This window comes from Taurulus bubalis (genome assembly GCF_910589615.1).
Source record: "Taurulus bubalis genome assembly, chromosome: 14".
NCBI lineage: Eukaryota > Metazoa > Chordata > Actinopteri > Perciformes > Cottidae > Taurulus > Taurulus bubalis.
In genome coordinates this window covers 12,855,151-12,875,536 of record NC_136602.1, presented here as the reverse complement: position 1 = coordinate 12,875,536, position 20,386 = coordinate 12,855,151, and the positions used below count along the sequence as shown (strand labels likewise).

The window sequence follows — 20,386 nt, the reverse complement described above, 5'->3', positions numbered from 1 at the left end:
CCACAGAGACCGACAGACGATGACCATGTTCTTCTCTCCATATTCCTCATACCTTATCCCTTCCTCCACCTGCACCCTGAATCCACTTCTCTCTCCTTTCCTAGGACCGGACTGTTTTTACTGACTTCAATAAATGTCTGAAGAGGCCTGAAGCATACCACTTTATACACACACACACACACACACACACACAGAGACACACACAGAGACACACACACACACACAGAGAGACACACACACACACACACACACACAGACACACACACACACACACACACACAGACACACACACACACACACACACACTTGTTTGTACACCTCTGGGATAGCCGGACTGAGACAAATAGACTCACAAACAGCCCCGGAGGTCTACACATTTCTGATGCGTGGTTTCTTTGCTTGTGGGTTTGTTAGATTTGTTCGTTTTTACCTCCTGTGAGTTTCGGGCTGAACCGCCGTGGATCAGTATGTAGCGCCACGCATCGGATCTCTGGAACATTCCAGCTACTGCCATGTCTTTTGCTGTGGTCTGTCAGCCCCGAGCTGGTCTGGATCCGACCAGACCATGATCTGGACATGCATTGAAGCACTTTTGTTTTTTAGTTCCCACAACAAATCCCCTCCTTTCCTCTTGCCCTTTTTTTTTCTTTAATATGAATTAAGTCTTACTGTATATGTTGTACATGCAGGAGAGCACATTGAAATTAAAAGCTCCTGTTTTATTTGACATTTCTTCATACACACATATACATGTATATTAAGCCTCCTGTGGATGACAAAAAAGAAAATGTCAGTTAAAGAAATGGAATTATGCTGAAAGAAACATCTGAGGGTTTTAGTCAAAATACAAAAAAAACGAGTAAATATGACATCAGACTCAAAGCTCTAATGCAGATAATAGAAATTCAAAGCCACATGACTTATGTACCCCAACATGATATTTGTGAAGGCTTTGAGAATGTAAACTTTAAAAATAAAATAACACAAAAAAATTATTAAAAAGAAAAGCAAGGTTTTTTTTTTACTGGCTACAGGAAATTGCGCGATAATTTCCATTTCTTGAACATTGCGAGAGCCTTTGGGCATAAACGGCACCGCTCATGTTTTTCTATCATGCGAATGACACAGTATTTACGTTTTTTAATATGCTGATTTGTTTGCTTAGTCACGGGATACGCCCTGGGAAATTCACAGCTGCCTATTTTCAGTCTGTCTCCCATCGTTCAGGCTGTGCATTGATTGATCCCAAATAGATAGTTGTGATTAAAAAGCAGGCAGACTGTTACTGTCTGCATTTGAATTTAACTGCTGAATTGATTTCTGCTCTCACAGGACTCACAAAATCTATTACAATCCATCCCTTCAGTTATTGTTAACATGCTTCAGAGTATAAGGTGAAAGATCTGGTTATTATCGAGCGGTTCAGACAAGCAGAAGTCTCTGTTTCAGTGAAAGTTTCCCTCTTCTTTTTGCCAGACTCTTATCACATGGTAGAGTGTCTATTTTAGTATTTAATCACAAGACTGCCAGAATGTTGCCTCCCATTCGATGGTGTTAACTTCTTCTCACATCTGGCCTCAAGTCGCTCAAATGAGACGAATTGCTCCAAAACCTTTATTTAATTTCTAAAAGGAAGCACAACTTAAATACTGGCACTGTATTATTTCAGCATTCAAGGCGATTGTTGTATCACTGCAACAATTTAGCGTGTTGCATTCATGAACAATCGGATGAATGCATACATACATTTGCTGCTTCTGACGGAGATATATAGTACAGTCATCTCACTGGAGAGCCACCTGCTGGCGAGAAGCTGGAGGTGCCGTCTGATGTAGGCAGTGGTTGATTTCTCAGGGCGATCTGTTTTGGGGCTTTCGGTCATTGTAAGTGCTTTGTGTATGTGGGAGCACAGTGATGCCGGGCTCATGTTGAGCCTCACAGCCATTCCAGCAACACGCACATTTAAAAAAAAAAAAAAAAAAAAACAGTCTTTGATACGAGTGTACTGTCTGTGAACAACGATGGTCAAACAACATGTGTGACAATTACTGCTCAGCAGCAATAACTGAAATCCGTGCTTTGTTTTTTGCAACAATTCATACTGTACTCGTGTATATGCCCCCCGGTGACTTGATCTGGAGTCTAATATAATTTTAATACATAATATGAGCCGAGAGATTTTTTTGTGTCGAGTTGGATTAAGACCTAGTAATGAGAAGCTTCTCCGAAACTTCGATACCCGTGAGGCTCAGTGCAAATAGACAGATAAAAAGTGCAATTACCCTTTTGTTGATATTCTATTCTATAGTTATGTAATGGTGTTTAATGTCCAGGCTGTCCTCTGGGTATAAAATGATTATTTCTTCATTGTGTTGTATTTATTTTTAAAAGAAAACTGAGTACAATTTGTTCATTCAAAAAAAGAAAATTTATTAGTAATTTTATGCAACTTACACTTGTTTTCCCAGGCATACCTGAACATCACTTTCTTTTTGTTTGCAGTTCAGATATTAGAGTTGTTAAAAGCTTGATTGTGAATGTCTGCTCTACTTTCTTGCTTTTTAAAATGCTTGATGAATTGTGTCCTAAATGTTTAGACCTTTAACCGCAGAATCACATTTAAGCATGTCATATTTGTCAAATAAACAACATTGAATAATTAGACATGTAGTTTCCTTGAGATGGAAGATAGAAGATGGACAGTATATTGTGAGTCTTTTTGTTTACTTTCTACTCATAGGAGCTGGCTCCTTTCATGAAGTCTGAGACGGATTTGAGGCCACGATGGGACGCTTTTATCAGCAGAAATGTTCCTCTTAGAGCAGCTTTTTCTTTATTAGTGTGTCTCTCTCATCATGAACTGATTTCCCCATTTTTATAATCCTATTAAGCACATTGTCTTGACCCTGTCGCTTACGTTTGATCATGTCTGGGAATAGTGTAACTTGCATAAAGCTACATTTGTTTACTGCTGACTGGACTTGAACATATATGACTGTTCCCCTGTCTTATGATATCATTCCACAATTTTGTCTGTGAATTTACTTTGGAATAGTAACTGTAAAAAATTTGTAAACGTACTTATGTTTTTAAAATAAATATTGATGTCTTTTCAGTTTAATTTCCCATTATTGAACAAAGTATGTAGAATTAAAGAGAACAACCAAATAAAAGTTAAGTTACTTTTAACGCTTTGTGTCTTTCAATGAATGCCATGTGTTTTGAATTTAAATGTTGTGGATTTTTGTGGTCACAAAATGTATATAAAAAGGTTAATATAGTGTTATAAGATGTGAAGCAGTTTAGCGTCTTCTGTTTTACACTACTGAAGACGGCGGAGACAAAAACTATTAAGAATTAAAGTTGAGGCTTTTTTTTGTCAGCACATTTTAATATATAGAAGTATCACAGTAAAATACTCGGGTGACAAAGAGTCAGTGATATCAGCAGAACTTCAATGTGCTATTGGCAAAATATTTTGCAGACTCATGATTTTATTCCTCAAATGGCAACACTGTTTGGGATTTGGTCGGGGGACATGTTGTAGTAAGGCAGCTTCTTTCCGTCGTTCCTCTTCTTGATGGAACTGCTTATCTCTGCCAGCTGCTTCCTGAACGTCTCCAAGGCTGCCTTCACTGGTTTCTCTATGAAGTGCTCATCAGGATACATGCCCAGGTACAGCTGCAAGGAGAGAGAGGGGAGACGGGTCATTCAGCCAGGAGTCACACTGCAAGGAAGGAGGCACATATTGAAGTAGAGTGACGCTTCTTGGAAATTTACTAATTTAGTTCTGGTCCTTAATTCAACCCAGTGTATTGAGACTTATGCGGAAGAATGATTGCCTGTGTGTTTGGACACATGATGCCCTTTCCGTACCTCTCCCTCCTGGTACTGGCTAAGGGCCCAGACGGCCCCCAGGTGCCAGCTGGAACGTCCACAATCTGGAAGGCTCTCCATGATCAAGTTCACATTTGCCAAGCCCTTCTTTTTGGGCGGGGGCCTTCTCATGGTCGATGGAGCGTTGGGGATCCAGGAATACCAGTCATACTACACAATGTACACAAAGATACAGAAAGTAAATGCAGTAATATGTTCTCAAGTGTTGTACTTTTTACTCCACTACATGTATCTGACAGCTGTGATTGAAAGCTACATTACAAATAAGCTCAGAAAATACTATGCATTGTTAAATAATAAACAAGTAAAAATCTAAATTTGTCGTATGACCACCTGACTCAAAAGACTGTCTAGTTTGGGCTGATTTTATGGATATGCATTTATTTTTACCAAAAAACTCAAATCTGAAAAATGTGCAAAAAGCAAAGAATACAAAATCATCTCAATCATCTCATGATCCCTCAATATATCTTGTGACCTGCTGATCATTGGAATAAACTATCTTACTGTTTATAGTAGTAATTAAAACATGATGCATCAACATTAACAATCCGATTGTGTAATCCAAGGAGTATTTGTATGCTGTTCTGGTAGTTTTACTGAAGTCAAGGGTATGAGTACTTCCTCTCCCACACTCTTCAGTCAGTGGACCTTCATAACTCACCTCACATCAGTCTTATACATTAAAGATATTGAATGTTAGGTTCCTAATCTATTACTCACCTGTCCAAAGTTGACCGCTGCATGCTGGGCCGAAGCAGTGAACACAATGACGGTCAGATACTCTATCAGCTCCTCACGTGATTTCAAGAACTTGGGAAATTCTGTGCACAGATAAGATTTACAAAGTGAGCTTAAATCTGTACAAGAACCCTGTGTGAAATATTCTTGCACAATGCAGGTAATGGAGACATGCAGGAAGGGTTTTACAACACTGTTGACACCATCACTATCCTGTGACTTCCTGTCTTCCCCCAGAAACTATACAGTACGTCTAAACAGAACAGATATGAATTTGAAATGTTGTCTGTTCCCTGACATACCGGTCTTCTCCAGAAAACCCAACACTAATACAAAATATTGAAGGTTCTTTCCTCGAGAAAATAAACTTTAAATATTGGTTAGTTTCTGCATTTTGATTGTTGTTTCAACACTAAAAGAAAAATGAATGTGGACCCACCGCAGTGATCGAGGTCCTGCATACCGAAGCTGCACACATCTTTAATGAAGGCCTGGATTTCTACGTCTTCCTGCACCGTCTCATCACTGGTGTAGTAAATATGCACCACGTCAGACACAAAACTGCCAGAAAGAAAACAAGACAGCAGTCAGGCATAGAGAAAATAAATAATGCTTTACCTCTCTCTCTCTCTCTCACACACACACACACACACACACACACACACACACGTTTTCTGTCACACACAAACAGTGTCTGTCTATAAAAACTCCTCCAAAGAGTTGTTCATCACCTCTTGGTGGCCTCCCACACCCTGTAGCCATCATCTCTGTAGAAGTAGGTGGGCAGCTCTTCCTTGTTGTCCACACCGCGGGCCCTGATCATATCCGGGAAGCACAGAGACCTGAAAGTCAGAGACTTCATGGCCTTTTGAATCATCTGGACGTGTCCACCGCCACCTGATGCGTTTGCCTTGAGGAGGATGGAGAAGATACAGCATCACTTTCATTACTCAAGTCAGATGAAATCCACCAGGTCGCTAAACTTCAAGCGTGTCTTAAAGACATAAAAACCTGGATGACCTGCAACTTCCTGTTGTTGAACTCAGACAAGACTGAAGTTATTTTACCGGAACATTTAGAAATCAATTATCTATTGATATAGTTTCTCTTGATGCCATTGCTATAGCATCCAGCACCACCGTAAAGAATCTCAGAGTTTTCTTTGATCAGGACTTGTCCTTTAACTCAAACGTAAAACAAATCTCAAGGACTGCCTTTTTTCACCTACGTAACATTTAAAAAATATCAGGCACATCTTGTCTCAAAGCGATGCAGAAAAGTTGATTCACACTTTTGTCACTTCTACACTGGATTACTGTTACTCCTTATTATCAGGCTGCTCCGGTTTGGGGGGAGTTTTTTCTGATCTGATGTGAGGTGAGGTCCCGGGACAGGGATGTCATATGTGTAGAGATTGTAAATCCCTCCGAGGCAAAATTGTTATTTGTGATTATTGTCTATACAAAATAAACTGAATTGAATTACTCAGCTAACGGAGCTAATGATGGAGCTATTTGGGGTTCTTGTCCTCCCTTTTGTGGGTGCTTTTAACAAAAAAAAATTACGTTTTTCTCTATTTTGTATTTTGTTTCCAGAACCATAAACTCACCTTGTCAAAGAGGCCGTGCTCACAGATGAGCTTCTCTCTGGCACTGGTGTTGATAGCCATGGTAAAACGAACGTGTGAGTTAAGTAGCTGGCAGAAGGAACATCAACCCATGAATCAGTCAGTCAAATTAATCAATCAGTCAGTTGATTAGTCAGAGTGTTGTTACCTTATACACAGGGTGAACAGCAGGGAGCTGCCTGTACATGGCAACACCAAACACCTCTGACATCAGATGAGTCCTGAGCAGGTGTGTGATGGTCTGGTGGTACTGGAAGTCGGCTGAGCGGACCCAGATCTTAGCCAGCAGCCAGTCATACTGACCATCAGTGGGGAGGAAGATCGGTTGGTCTGCCCCTGGAGTCTGCCCAAGCTGGGAAAATACAAAGGTCAAGGGAGAGGCAAGAAGAAATTTAATTGTACTGAAATGTTTCCCTCATTTGCTCAACATCACTGTACCTGTATGGCTATGGGCAGGATCTTGTTCTGAGTGTTCTTGTAGAGCAGACAGATCGTAGGTGCCAGGTACTGCAGCGCGCTCGGGTCTGTAGAGTTAGGACTGATGCCTTCCAACAGCTCGTAGTCCACAATGTAGATGTTACCTGCCTGGAGCCAGAACGTTGATCAGCATTATACGTCATTGGGAGAATTTAATTGAGACATAACTGAATAGGTTCACAAAAACAGACACTGTCTACCTCTATTTCCTGCTCCAGAGTCAGCTCCCTCTCCAGGCTGACAGAAACCATCTCATGAGTGACAGGAAACTTGTCAGGAAGTTTGATGCACTTTTGGATCATTACGGGGTTGCAGCCGTTTAGAATTTGGTACCCAAACATCAAGTCCTCCTTCCAGTGTTGCATCACATACTCTGGATATGAATATAATATAATAAATATAATACAGATCATATTATATCATATCACATCATTCATATACAGTGGTGTATAATAACAAAGTAGAAATACTTCGTTACTGTACTTAAGTAGTTTTTTTTTATATCTGTACTCTACTTTACTATTTATATTTCTGTTTACTTTTACTTTTACTTCATTACATTTTGCAAAGAAAACTGGTACTTTTACTCCGATATATTTCCCCTGAAACCTTTGTTACTCGCTACAAAACCAAATCTATCTTTAGAAAAATGAATCATGAAAAAGCTGAGGTCTTTGATGTGATGTGACGTGTCGAGTCTTGGCCAATCAGCGTTAAGATGTCTACAGCGGCCGTTTCTCAATACGCGTTCTTCTCTGTACTTGATGAGAAAACACACAACTCAAAGTTGACATTCTCTGAATACTACTGTTGAGTCACAAAATGTACTTTTAGGATGTTTTCAGGCAATAAGTTAATTGTTGAAGCATCAAATCTGTGGTCGGTTTGTCAAGAATCAGCCTACTTAAAAAGATACATCAACGAGTTGAGTTGCTGCTCGTGGGACCGGTGAGTCCCGACGGCACCGGGTGGTCAGCCCTCTGCTGCTTTTAACCGAATTTATTGCAATTATATGTGTATCTATATAAATATATAAGTATATCTATAAAATAAATAAAATACATCTCCTCTGGCATACATTTGCAAATCTACATTGGTGTCATTAACGGATTCAAGTAACCTCCTGACATGTGACAAGATGTTCCGTCTGAGGTTCCGCACAGACTGATGTATCTGGTCATTTTTCAAAATAAAACATCTTTCCGGCCTTGATTTTTTTTCCTTTTTTTTCCATTCATTCTTTCTGTGCGGCCCGGTACTAAGTGGAATGAGCATACACACTTACTGTTACAACTCCTTCATAGTGTCATATTGCTTTTTGGAGAATTATGATAAGTTCATAGTAGATGCAAAAGTATACAATACAATATATTATGTTGAACATTGTTGCTCCTGGTTGGATCACAGCTAACCCAATTATTTCATCAACCCAACTCTTTGTCCTTGGTCACGGTGGCCACAGCACTAAAAGAATAAACTTCATAATTCTCAAAATTCTGACCCTTTGCTTTTTTATTAACAGCATGCACTTGTACTTTCAATACTTAAATACATTTAATATCAGAAAAATACTTTTGATACTTAAGTACACAAAATATCAGATACTTTAAGACTTTTACTCAAGTAGTATTCTAATAGGTGACTTTCACTTGAGTCAGTAAGATATCTTTACTCAAGTAAGGCTTATGGGTATTTTATACACCACTGTTCATATATGTGAGGCTGACCTGAGATTGAGGTTTTTTTTTTCTCGAGGATCCTCTCAAAGTCAGCGAAGTCACTCCAGGAGGACTGGAACCTGTGCATGAACTGGTTCACATACAGGTCCTTCATTCTGGAAAGTCAGCATCATCATCATCATCATATTCTTCACCATATGCATATCAAAAAGGTCACAGGTCATATTTCATTTAAACTCAAAACTTGTTTTACTGTTTGTAGATGATTCGTTGCAGAAAGAAGCAGCCCCAAAAAGCCAAATAAATGTAATTATACCGTAGGATCTGTCCACAAAGTTGATGCATTTCGGTCAACACCCTTGAAGCTCATTGTGCAAAATTGCATGACTTTATTGTCCAACTCACCTGCCTCTCCAGTCTACAAATCATCACCATTGTCAAAGCTTTGACATTTTTGCAATGTTTAGCAGAAGTACTGCATGATGCAAACAGTTTGGGATTTGTTTTGTTATTGTGTCTATGTGAAAGCTCTCACGCCGGCATGAAAGCGCAATGCAAATGTCCCTGGTAATAAAACAATTAACCCTTCCGTTTTTTCCAGGAAGTCATGATAAAATAGCTGGAGCTGATCACAGCATCATGAAAGCTAAACAAACATGTCAGGGGTTAAAGCTCCACTCTGCTTTATACTAGGTAGGGCTGGGCGGTATGGCCAAAAAGTCATATCACGGTATTTTGTAAGATTCTGGTGGTTTCACTGTATTTTTTTTCCAAATAAACACATTAATTTATTGACGCCGCAAAGGACCGCCACCGCAATCTTTATTCACCACCCGCTGCAACTGGCCAGCAGCTGTTTTGATTGGTACATAGGGAGCTAAACCTGGAGGGATATAGGACCCAGGGAATCCCTTAATACTGGTGGCGCATGCGCGGGCCGTAACGACTATTGTCATTCTTCTGCTGGCAGCAACATTGAATGTTTACTGTTTTTGAAGTTGACTCATGGTGTGCAAGAAATGACATCGCCAAAATGCATGATGGGTAAAGCCCACCCACTTTGTTGCGCAGGAAAAGACTTCTTCCTGCACAAGAAAATTCTTCCTGTGTGGGCGGTGTCATTTACCCATCATGCCTTTTGGTGAATTCATTTCTTGCACACCATTAGTCAAGTGAGTTAACATGAGACAAGTAGCTCGGTCCGCTGCTCCTGCAGCTTCAAGCTATGAACATTAAATGTTGTTGCTGCCAAACAGCAGCGACCGGTATGACGGTATATGAAAAATTCATACAGTACGGAAAACTGAAAACGGTATACCGGCTGTATTGACAACCGAGGGTTTGAGGGAGCACGTACGCCTTGCTGTAGTTCAGTACAAAATCCACTTCCTTCTCACTGTCAAACTGGATGTCCCGAGGCAAATCCTTGTGTCCGTCAGCATCAATGCTCATAGGGAAGCCTGGCTGCCACTCCTTCCACCTATAGAGCACAGCATAGTTGTTAGTGAGCAGCCTCAGCCCTCTGTAACACAGCTACACACTGCATGTGCAGAGTGAACTTGCCTGTAGGCTTTCCTTCTGTTGTCCAGCTCATTTTGTCTATGCTGCTTGACCAGGCTGGTCTGATCATCCTGAGGCAGATGTGCTGCAACAGACACAAGACATGAGGGATGGGACAGAGCGTGTACTGCAGACTCTGATGGCAGAGAGCAGGCAGGCAAACAAAACATAATTAACTGATCTACCTCTTCCATCCCGCAGCACCACTTCCTTGTCATCCACCAGCCAGCGGAAGCAGGGGAACTCCAGGTAGTCTCCAGACGGGGTCATGACTGTGATGTAACTGCAGTACCAGTCATCATGCACCCAGTACTTTTTCGTCTCAATCTTCACCAACAAAATCTCACCAAGGTCCTCCTCAACCATCACGTCATAAGAGTCCACCTGCAATTTAGTCAGCGGCTAAATTCATACGCTTTAAAAAAAAATTAAAAAATAGTGTGAGATACTGAATCAGGTGTGTACTTTTTAGTTTTGTGTTATTGTTCTTTTTAAGGAAAGTGGGTCAAACACATCCCAGATAGCAAAATTCATCTATCGGTCCAGGTCAGGCCCACTTATGTTTCATCTGACAGTCATGCTGTATAGTGGCCAGTTTCGGGCCGAGGACCCGGGCGTATACTGGGCCAGAAGAAATTCAATCATGTGGCCATTACGGGGTAATTACGGGGTATTATCTGTTTGACCCACTTCCCAGATAGCAAAATTCATCCGGCCCATTGTTGGGCCACATGATTGAGTTTCTTCTGGCCCAGTATACGCCCGGGTCCTCAGCCGAAACTGGCCAATATCTGGTCACCCTAAGCAAATGCTAAATTTTAATTTTCATCCCTCATTCCATATTTAACCTCTTTTGTATTGCCTTTGCTTAGTTTTCTTTAGATTGTTTCCCCCTCCAAAATAAAAGTTGATCATTTTCAAGTTACATCTCTATCGCAACGTCTTCCTCTTTCATGTCAGCATGTAAACAATCTCACACAGCGTTTGTGCGTAATTCCTCGTCATTCATCAGAAATAAAACATGTATGTGTTGGTCACAGTCATCCTCACGGTTCTGCAGCAGTGTGACGTCACTTACCGCTCCGCTCTTAAAGTCATTGTACAGAGCTTTGTCCAGCAGTGTTCTCTCGCTGCATCCCTCCGTGCCCACCAAAGTAATGTAGATATAATTATTCGTCCCTTGGACGAACTGGCTCCCTGTGGTAACAGTCACTGCGTAAGAAGGCATGGCGGTGACGCAGGTCCAAACTCGCTCTGAAGATGAAGAAATAATCAGCCACGAAATGTTTGCCTCAAAGTTTTAGGAAAGGGCAAACTTCTTCAAAACTGTATTGTTAGAAGATCGTAGAAAAATATGAAGGCATTAAAGTATACTGTCATGACCTGGCTCTTAGGCACGACAAAGACGGGAGCAGACAAGCCTCAAATACTAAACTCTGTTCAGGTGTTCAGTTATGTTGATTAGCTCCACCCTGCGATACCTGCAAGACACACACACACACACACACACACACACACACACACACACACACACACACACACACACAACCAGGATACAAACACACAGCAGGCCTTTATTAATGTTCTTGCGGAACTATTGTTCTTGTTGTTGTTGCCAGAGGGCAATACTTTCCTGCTGAAAATGCGTTGGAATGCAAAAAGCTGAAGCTTAAAGCTTAAATATTTGAAAATATAGCTGAATATAGCTGAAAATAGCGGAATATAGCTGAAAATAGCTAAATATAGCTGAACATAGCTGAATACAGCTGAATTTAGCTGAAAATAGCTGAATATAGCTTAAAATAGCTGAAAAGATAAACTACCTTGTTAATGCGTGCTAATTATTGGATGCCTGGTATAGCCTCCAGAAGAACTCAGTTCAACAACTTCTCTCATTCTCTATATTTATTTACTAAATGATCACAAGCAAAGTAGTCAGCGCTGCTCTTGCAAAAGCAGTGAGTGGTACAGCCAACACGCAGGTTGGGTCAAGAACAACTGCCCCCCAAACGGAAGTGGGGCCTTTCATACACAGGTTATCGTCACAGGTTCGTCTCGCCTCGTCCTAACATCTGATTGGCTCTATCCTGTCAAGAGGACATCTCATCTTTTCTCACAAGACTGGACCGTGCAACGACCCGTCTGCTTCACTAATGTCAACATACTGATAAACAGTTGTGAGTGTTGAAATGCGCAGGCGTGTGGCTGACTTCCCTTGAGAACTGGACCTTTCATAGACACAACCAACTCCAGCTGCATAGCTGTGTTATACTGACCTTGCTGACCTGAACTTTAATAGGCATGAAGAGTAATGGAGAATATCTGCAGAATATAAGGATTTATATTATCAACCTGCTGAAAAGTGTTGAAGCCCAAAAGCGTTGAACTGAACTGCTGAACATCCTTAATGTTTAAATGGAAAAGTTGGAAGCAAAACTGCAACATCTAAATAATCCAAGAGATAAATTAAAAGTCAGTGAGCATAGCAAACTTCATGCTAGTGATCAAATTTACTTCCTCTCTCCACCAACAGCCTTCACCTGTTTTCTGTGTGTGTGTGTGTGTGTGTGTGTGTGTGTGTGTGTGTGTGTGTGTGTGTGTGTGTGTGTGTGTGTGTGTGTGTGTTAAAACAAGAATGCGGTGATAAGTTCAAACAAGTTTGTGGGTCTCTAGGCTACACTATGTGTCTCTAGTTGCAATTTCTAAATCAGGTACAGTCGTCGGAGAGAGACATTTTTAAGGAAGATTTAACATGGGAGGGAATGGAAGAAGAAGGAGGCCACCTCTCACATATCGTCTGATTTAAACACGTCTGAATCTGTTGGATTCAAATCGACCCAAGTTTACAAAGAAAGACAAGATTTCCTACGTTTTGATGTATAAATTATGCCCAAAGATTTAGTTTTGTGGAGGAGATGGCAAAAAGCAAAAATAAAATCTAACTAATCCTCCAGGGCAGGGGTGCCCAATACGTCGATCGCGATCTACCAGTCGATCGCGGAGGTAGTGCGGGTAGATCGCATGCCATTTAAAAAATAATAATAATTAAAAAAAAAAAAAAAAAACTTTAGCGACAAAACCCAGCTCCCAGTGTGCAAATTAATGTCAAACACTACGGACGCTGCGCCCGCAATGGTTGGCCGCTTGAATGGATGTATTGTCAAGTACAGGGAGATGTTTTCCCCGACTTCCTTCATTACCACTGCATAACACACCAACAAGCATTATGCGCTACAACGCTAAACATGAAAGAGATCACGGATGTGGCAACAAAGATCGTCTAATCGAGCGAGAGCTCTTCAAAGACGGATGTTCTGTGCGCATCTGGAGAAGGACTGCAGCCACTCTGACCTCCTGCTGCACACTGATGTGAGATGGCTTATAGAGCTCTGTCCGGAGATACAGGAGTTTCTCCATGTTGTTAAACATGCAGAATACAACCAACTAAGAGTATGTCAAAATGCTCACGTTTCTGAATTACAATTTAAAACGTGTGTAAATTGTGTGTTCCCCTGAAGGAGGGAGCAGCAAGACGTGGGACTGTAATGAGTCATTTTGATTTACTTTTAAACCCTTGCGCTTTAATTATCGGGTAGGATGGACAATTTTTTTAAACTTTTGGACTTTGAATGGTACTTGCAGCCCAGTTATTCTTTAGTTATTTTGCACTTTCAGAGGCTTGATTGCTATGTTGAGTTACCTTTAAAGCTTTATTTGTGCTTTTTCTTTACTTTTAAAGCATATTTGCACTTTCATTTGTATTACTATTTAATTTATTTGTTATGATGATGTTCTGATGTTCAGATCTTGTTACTCAAATACATTTGAAGTTCAAATTCCAACATTTTGAGTTACTATTCTTAATTTGCTATGGGAAATAGTCATTAGATTAGTCGATTAATCGAAAAAATAGTCGATAGATTAGTCGTTTATGAAAATAATCGTTAGTTGCAGCCCTAGAGTCAGCCTTTTCCCACATGAAAAAGATTAAGTCCAAACACCGTTCCACCATGACTGATGACCATTTGGTCTGCCTGACGCTGACTACCAGCAGCTACTGTCCGGACTATGCAGCCCTGCTGGTTCCATGCAGTGAAGTCATCAGAGCAAAATGTATTGACCAAAAATGTACAGAATTGTATTGTGTCATAAGGGTTCATGCAGTTATGCAAGGTACACCAATGTTGTAAATATAAAGTATACTCTGTATATTTATACATTAATAATGCTTTATATAGATATAAGCATTATTAATGTAGGTAGATCTTTTTGACTTGGTCATTTTAAAAGTAGCTCGTGAGCCAAAAAAGTGTGGGCACCCCTGCTCCAGGGGAACTACACTCAAACTGTGACATCACCACTCTGAGCGGCGCAATACACACCCATGTTAAAGGCAGAAATGGTCGGAAAAAAGCATGAAATGAAAACGCTGACAGTTAAAAAATTATAGAAGATATAAAAATTCTGAAATTATAGAATAATAGCTGAAGGTTTTGTCAACATTTTAAAAGTTTAAATGGTGTCTTTAGCTGAACGTATGCAGAACCTGTAAGCGTTTGAAGTTCAAGAGGATTTAATCATAAAAAGCTTAATAATTCAAAAAGTTTAATAGTTAAAAATATGAAGAGTCATTGCAGGAGTGTCCTTAAGTCGCTGAATATTGTAATATTTGAACGGTTTCTGTAGCTGTATATATGAAGGAGGAGACAAAGTGCAAAATACGTACGGAAGAAATAGAATAATAAGTTGATTAAAGAAGACAATAACAATAGTTGGACTGCTGAAGCATTCCAACTAATAAATACAACTTGCACAGACGCGAGCTGTCTTATGAAATGCAGAGCTACCAACTCACGGTTTCGACGTGGGACAAACGCTTTTGCATGTTTTGACACGCACTCACGCCACACAACGAATTTCGTGAGAAAAAGATTTCGTTCCAGGCGCGTTCGTTCCAGACGCGTTCGTTCCAGACGCGTTCGTTCCAGACGCGTTCGTTCCAGGCGCGCGTTCCAGGCGCGCGTTCTAACCAGCTTCTGATCTCCTTCTAATACCTCATTTTTTGTTATTTTATTTATGTGTTGATCCATTGTTTTGCTTTAAAAGGCTACTGTTTAAGCACTTTAAGCACTTTATTTGTTGCACTTTTTTGTTTGATAATGAAAATATTTTCCCCTTACTAATCTTGTGTCATTTTTTGCTGAACATAAATCATTAAGTGCTCTTAAGAATACAATTATTAACAATATAGGTTAGGTTTCAGTTAAGAATTAGTTGAATACCATTGTAATCAAAATATCAATCAACCTACCTTGGTCAAATCTTAAACACAGGTCTATTAATTAGGCTATGTTGTGGTACATAGACAGTCATTGAGGCACAACAATAGTTTTCTGGTTGAATGTTTAGCTCAAGTCTAGAAGGCCCTACAAGTCATGAGCAGATGAACATGAATCAGAATAAGTTCAGCTTTGAATGAATGAATGAATATAAACTTTATTAATCCCCAAGGGGAAATTTCGTGTCAAGTAGCAGCCGTTTACACAGAAAATAAGATAAGATATAAAAACAATAGGGATGAAAGATATATAAGATATATACAATAATAATAAAGATAAAAATAACAATAAAATATGGATGAAAGAAAGAAGAACAGAGTATTAATTTCGGAATTAAATTAAACAGTAGAAGTGCAAGAGTAGGCCTACCGGGAAAAGAATGCAGGCCTCCGATGACGCCAGTAGCATCTGGTAGTTGCACAATGGTTAAACAACAGGATAAGGGGTTACAGAGTCACAATAACAACTGTTTCCACGAACTGAACCGCAGATCACGTTGGTAAGTGATCAGGCATTGGTTAGGTTGATAGAAGGAGGGCTGTTGGTTCTGGCACCATCAGAAGGGAGGGGTGTGATGACGTGCAAATTAAGTGAATATGACTAGGTGTTTGTGAAAACATCGGCAGTTGGGGCATTGGAATTGAGGGAGAACCTACACTCCTTTATTCTAAGGGCCAGCCGGAACCAATCGTTTTGTTCATAAACTTGCTGTTTGTGACAACAAACAATTGTTTTTGTTGATGAATAAATGAAAATAAGGCCTTTTGGTTGAGGAAGAGGTTGTGTTAGAGTTATAATGAATAAATTAAAATAAGGCCTTGTGGGTGAAGAAGAGGTTGTGTTTGAGTTGTTGTATGGAAGGCTGAGCTGGCGGAATGAATATCCCATATCTAGTTGCTCTTATCAAAGTACCCTTGCATTCCAAACAGGGTCTCATACTTTTCCAAAGGTTTACGTTATACAAATTTCTATCTTGGGATATTCATGCCATTTTAGTAACTTCTTAACAAAGTACCCTTTTCCAATCAGGGTCTCATACTTTTACAAAGGCTTACGTTATACAAATTTCTATCTCGGGATATTCATGCCATTTTAGTAACTTTTTAACAAAGTACCCTTTTCCCATCAGGGTCTCATACTTTTACAAAGGCAAGACACTACATCACCGGGATCTTCTACCGCTGTCCTCTGCTTGCCACAGAGGCTTATTTAGTATTGTTATTACTTCTTTGTCTCCGAAGACTCTACAGACAAGGTTTTCAGAGTTGCAACAACGGAGGCCCTTTAGAGGACGCCTGCATGCCCCCACGCTTGCTCATCTCACTTGTCTCTCCCCTCTTCCCTCCTCCCTTTTTTTTTTTTTTTAAAAGGTTTATTCTTACCTTAAATACACAGAAACACAAACAGCGTTTTTCTTAAATGTTATATTGTACTTTCCTCTGCAGGAATTTTTTCATTTTGTCTCTTGCAGAATCCAGCCTCAGAGCACATTAGAAGCCAGCGTTTAGTACACAGTTTCCATAGGTATCCACCCCAATCACATGAGAAGTCCTTAACCCCCCATGTATGTCTTGGGAATGTGCTCCAGGTGAGACAGGGATGGGCCAGGTGCAGGGAATGAGGGCTGACGAGGAGGGAGTGACTGATGAAGGGGGCGTGAAGCAGGATCTGAAATGACAGGACAGTTAGTAAACAGACAGGCAGACAGGATGAAAATAACTAATAGAGAAAAGTGTGGCGCTGAACCGTGACACTCTTCCTCAACCAAAAGGCCTTATTTTCATTTATTCATTATCACAACCTCTTCCTCAACCAAAAGGCCTTATTTTCACTCATTCATGCCATGTGTTTTCGGTCTCACGCTTCACACATACACCCATCTGTTCTCTATACATCTCTACGTCATCTACGAATTACCCTGTACCAATTTTATCATACCCAATCAGACTTATTACAATTTTAGTGGGATTTAACCAATTAACTGAGTGCCCATCCTTACGGTTCTCCATGCCCTTTGATGCCCTCTGATGACCTCCGTGACGGCAGGTCGCCGACATCCACACAGACTGACTGAATGCACCTATGCAGCTACTTTTATAATAGGCGTTCTGCTTACCTCTCGTTGACGTCTGTGCTTCAGTCAGGCCTGTGCGACATCAGCTCCCCCCTGTCCCAGATGTAGGTCAGATAGGTCGTGTCGCATGTGGCTCGCCAACTGAAGAAGATAATTAAACGCCTATTTTGCCGATGATCGGCTCTTCTGATATTTAACCCTTCTTCTACACACAAGTGGATATAGCTTGTGGATTCGTGGATCTTCCTATAATTACTGTATAGCTCTTTGATTACATAAACAATTTCCTCCAACAATGTGCATATTAAGTGTGTGAGGTGTAAATAAAATAACAGCAACAACAAACAATAGGAGAGTGCAAAAATGCAAATAATGTATGTAATATTATATGTTAAGTGTGAAGTGTAGATAACCACAAACATGTACAGTGGTTGATCCACAGAGGACCTGGCAAGCGGTGACTTGTTGTAAAGTCGTATTGCTGTCGGCAGGAATGTTCTCCTGTAGCGGTCCTTGTTGCAACGGAGCGTGAGGAATATCTTGGAGAAGGTGCTCCTCTGTCCCTGCAGCAGGTGGTAGAGAGGGTGATCCGGGTTGTCCAATATGGACAAAGGTTTCTTCAGCGTCCTCCTCTCCACCACCTGCTCCAGAAACTCCTGCTTTCAGCCACTGATGGAGCTGGCCTTCTTAACTAGCTTGTTAAGTCTGTTGGTGTTGCCGGCTCCAATGCTGCTCCCCCAGGAGACGATGGAGAAGTACAGGGGAAGTACAGGACGCTGTAGCCTGACGATGTCATACTCATAATTCTAGTCAGAATATGAGTCTGATACTGCTCCATTTGGCTGTGATTATGGGGCGTTTCAACCGAACCAGGAAAAAAAATGCCTCTTCGCTCAATTGGATAGACCTACATCCAATCAGAGCAACGTAGTCATCATCGGGGTTTATCGGCAGCTGATAAATTAAACTTTTACCGAATCCCGTAGGAAGGACGGCAAAAACATATTTTCGATCGACAAATGCCTTAATCACGTTTCTCTGTTCCTCTTTCAAAATTAATGCGCTGTCGATGTCTTCTAAAACATCTCTATCTACACATCTCAGCTCTACAGCGGCAGCCATGTTTGTTGAAAATAAATTCAACCCAAGCGCTCTTTGGTGACGTGGTTGATTACGTTACTGTCATCTGCCCATTATCGTATAAAGCCCGCCCTGACAATTTGATTGGTCCGAACAATTTTGGATTTTGGATAATTTCTCCCCAACGGAGCAGTGCCAGACCGAACTTCCAGACCTCAAATGTTGTGGGCGGGGCTAAGTTCGACTGGTACTAGGCTACATCTTTAGCATACCACCCAAAAATCCACTAGAATGCATGAAATAACATCTACTTAAACAAAATGTCCTGGGGGTGGACCATCAGCTATGTCTTTGCTTCACAGAATGTAACCAATGTTGTCCATCTCCAGTAGGCCGCCCCTATCAACGACTTTGGGCCCCACAAACCATCAGAATGCAGGGTACAACATGGGTACAACGCCAAATTAATTCAAATTTCCTGATATTTGAGCCACCAATGTGTGTGGCTGCGTGCGCGGAAAAATTTTGGTCACCCCTGACAAAATCTCACTCCAAGGTTTTTTGAAAAGTTGGCAGCTCTGTGTAATGGGATCCATCTGCTAATGTTACTTTATCAGGGGAAAAATAAAACAGCTGACTCGGAAGAGAGAGACGCCTCCTGTTAGTTGGAGCTGGGGGAGGAGCAGGCTCTTTCTATAAGAGCTGCAAAATAGAGAAACGTTTTTTACAATCCTTAGTGGCTGGAGGAAAACTTCCAGTTTTAGAGACTGAACCAGATGTTCTTGTAAAAAAAAACATCTGCTATCAGAGGAGGAAACTTAAAACGGTGAAAGCTGACTTAAAAACAATCAGAGGACAAAGAAAAGAAAAAGGAGCAGTAAAAGCTGACATCCTTTTGAGAAAGAAAGTAGGACTGCTGGTATTGATCAGTGTAACTGTTTCATTGAAGGGGAAGGTCCCGCGTGGACAACATGGCCGTGGCAGACCATGGCCAGAGCAGAGGGAACCCTAGACTCCCTCTCCAGTGCTGGACACAGGGGTGACTGATAGCCATAAGAACACTGAAACGGGGAGAGACCAGTAGACGGGCAGGGGAGAGTGTTGTGCGCATACTCAACCCAGATGAGATGCTTGCCATGCTCAGGCATGTTGACAGATGGAACATTTGAAACCATGGTGTGTATGTTTTGATTAAACATAAGTTGAGTAACTCTCTTTACTGTTGTTAGTAATGCACATTCTGTTTTGTATACGTCGCTTTTACAGGTTCCCAGGATCCTGCTTGAGTCTGCTTGTGTAGCCAGTGCAGACATTACATTACATTTCATTTAGCTGACGCTTTTATCCAAAGTGACTTACATTTTTGCTCTATACACCATAGACACAGCAACAGGGAGCAATTAGGGGTTAAGTGTCTTGTTCAAGGACACATCGACGTGGACTAGCGGAGCCGGAGCTCGAACCAACGATCCAGGACAGCAGCAAGCGAACGTCACTCGTTCGGCACCCCTGGCATGTTAGTTGCAATGTATTTTGCCATCTCTTATTGACACATTTTGAAATTGTATATGTGCAATTGTTGAATAAAGAATTCAAATAGCTGCCAAGCTGAGTAGGTGGAGCCACATTTCCTGGGAACACCCATTGTTGTTACACAGGTCAGCTGCCGTAAATCATATTTATGATTTTAGTTGAGTCAACTGTTCCCCCGTTCTCTGTATACATCCTTCGAGCCACCTCGCTGTACTTTTTTGTTTATCGTTCATTTTATGTATGTATGATTTCGCTGGTTTTGAAACAAAAAGGAACAAAATATGCTCTTTCCAAATAATTACTTGGTAACACTTTATAATAACTACACACTATTTAGCATTAAGCATGAGTAAACACTTAATTCATCATTTATTATACA

The 20,386-nt window shown here is 40.8% G+C and overlaps 1 protein-coding gene across 1 annotated transcript; it reads right to left on the bottom strand.

Moving 5' to 3' along the window:
• Window positions 1-694: 694 nt before the first annotated feature.
• Window positions 695-15,704, bottom strand: LOC306746870 (polyunsaturated fatty acid 5-lipoxygenase-like). Its single transcript, XM_079229849.1, has 15 exons — window positions 15,690-15,704; window positions 11,060-11,235; window positions 10,167-10,365; window positions 9,985-10,066; window positions 9,779-9,901; window positions 8,470-8,576; window positions 6,943-7,115; window positions 6,704-6,850; window positions 6,414-6,617; window positions 6,248-6,334; window positions 5,370-5,548; window positions 5,078-5,199; window positions 4,621-4,721; window positions 3,877-4,047; window positions 695-3,681 (listed from the first exon to the last, which is right to left on the bottom strand). The coding sequence occupies exons 2-15, from the start codon at window positions 11,207-11,209 to the stop codon at window positions 3,502-3,504; spliced, it is 2,025 nt and encodes a 674-aa protein (XP_079085975.1). The 5' UTR covers window positions 11,210-11,235; window positions 15,690-15,704; the 3' UTR covers window positions 695-3,501.
• Between the last annotated feature and the right edge of the window lie 4,682 nt (window positions 15,705-20,386).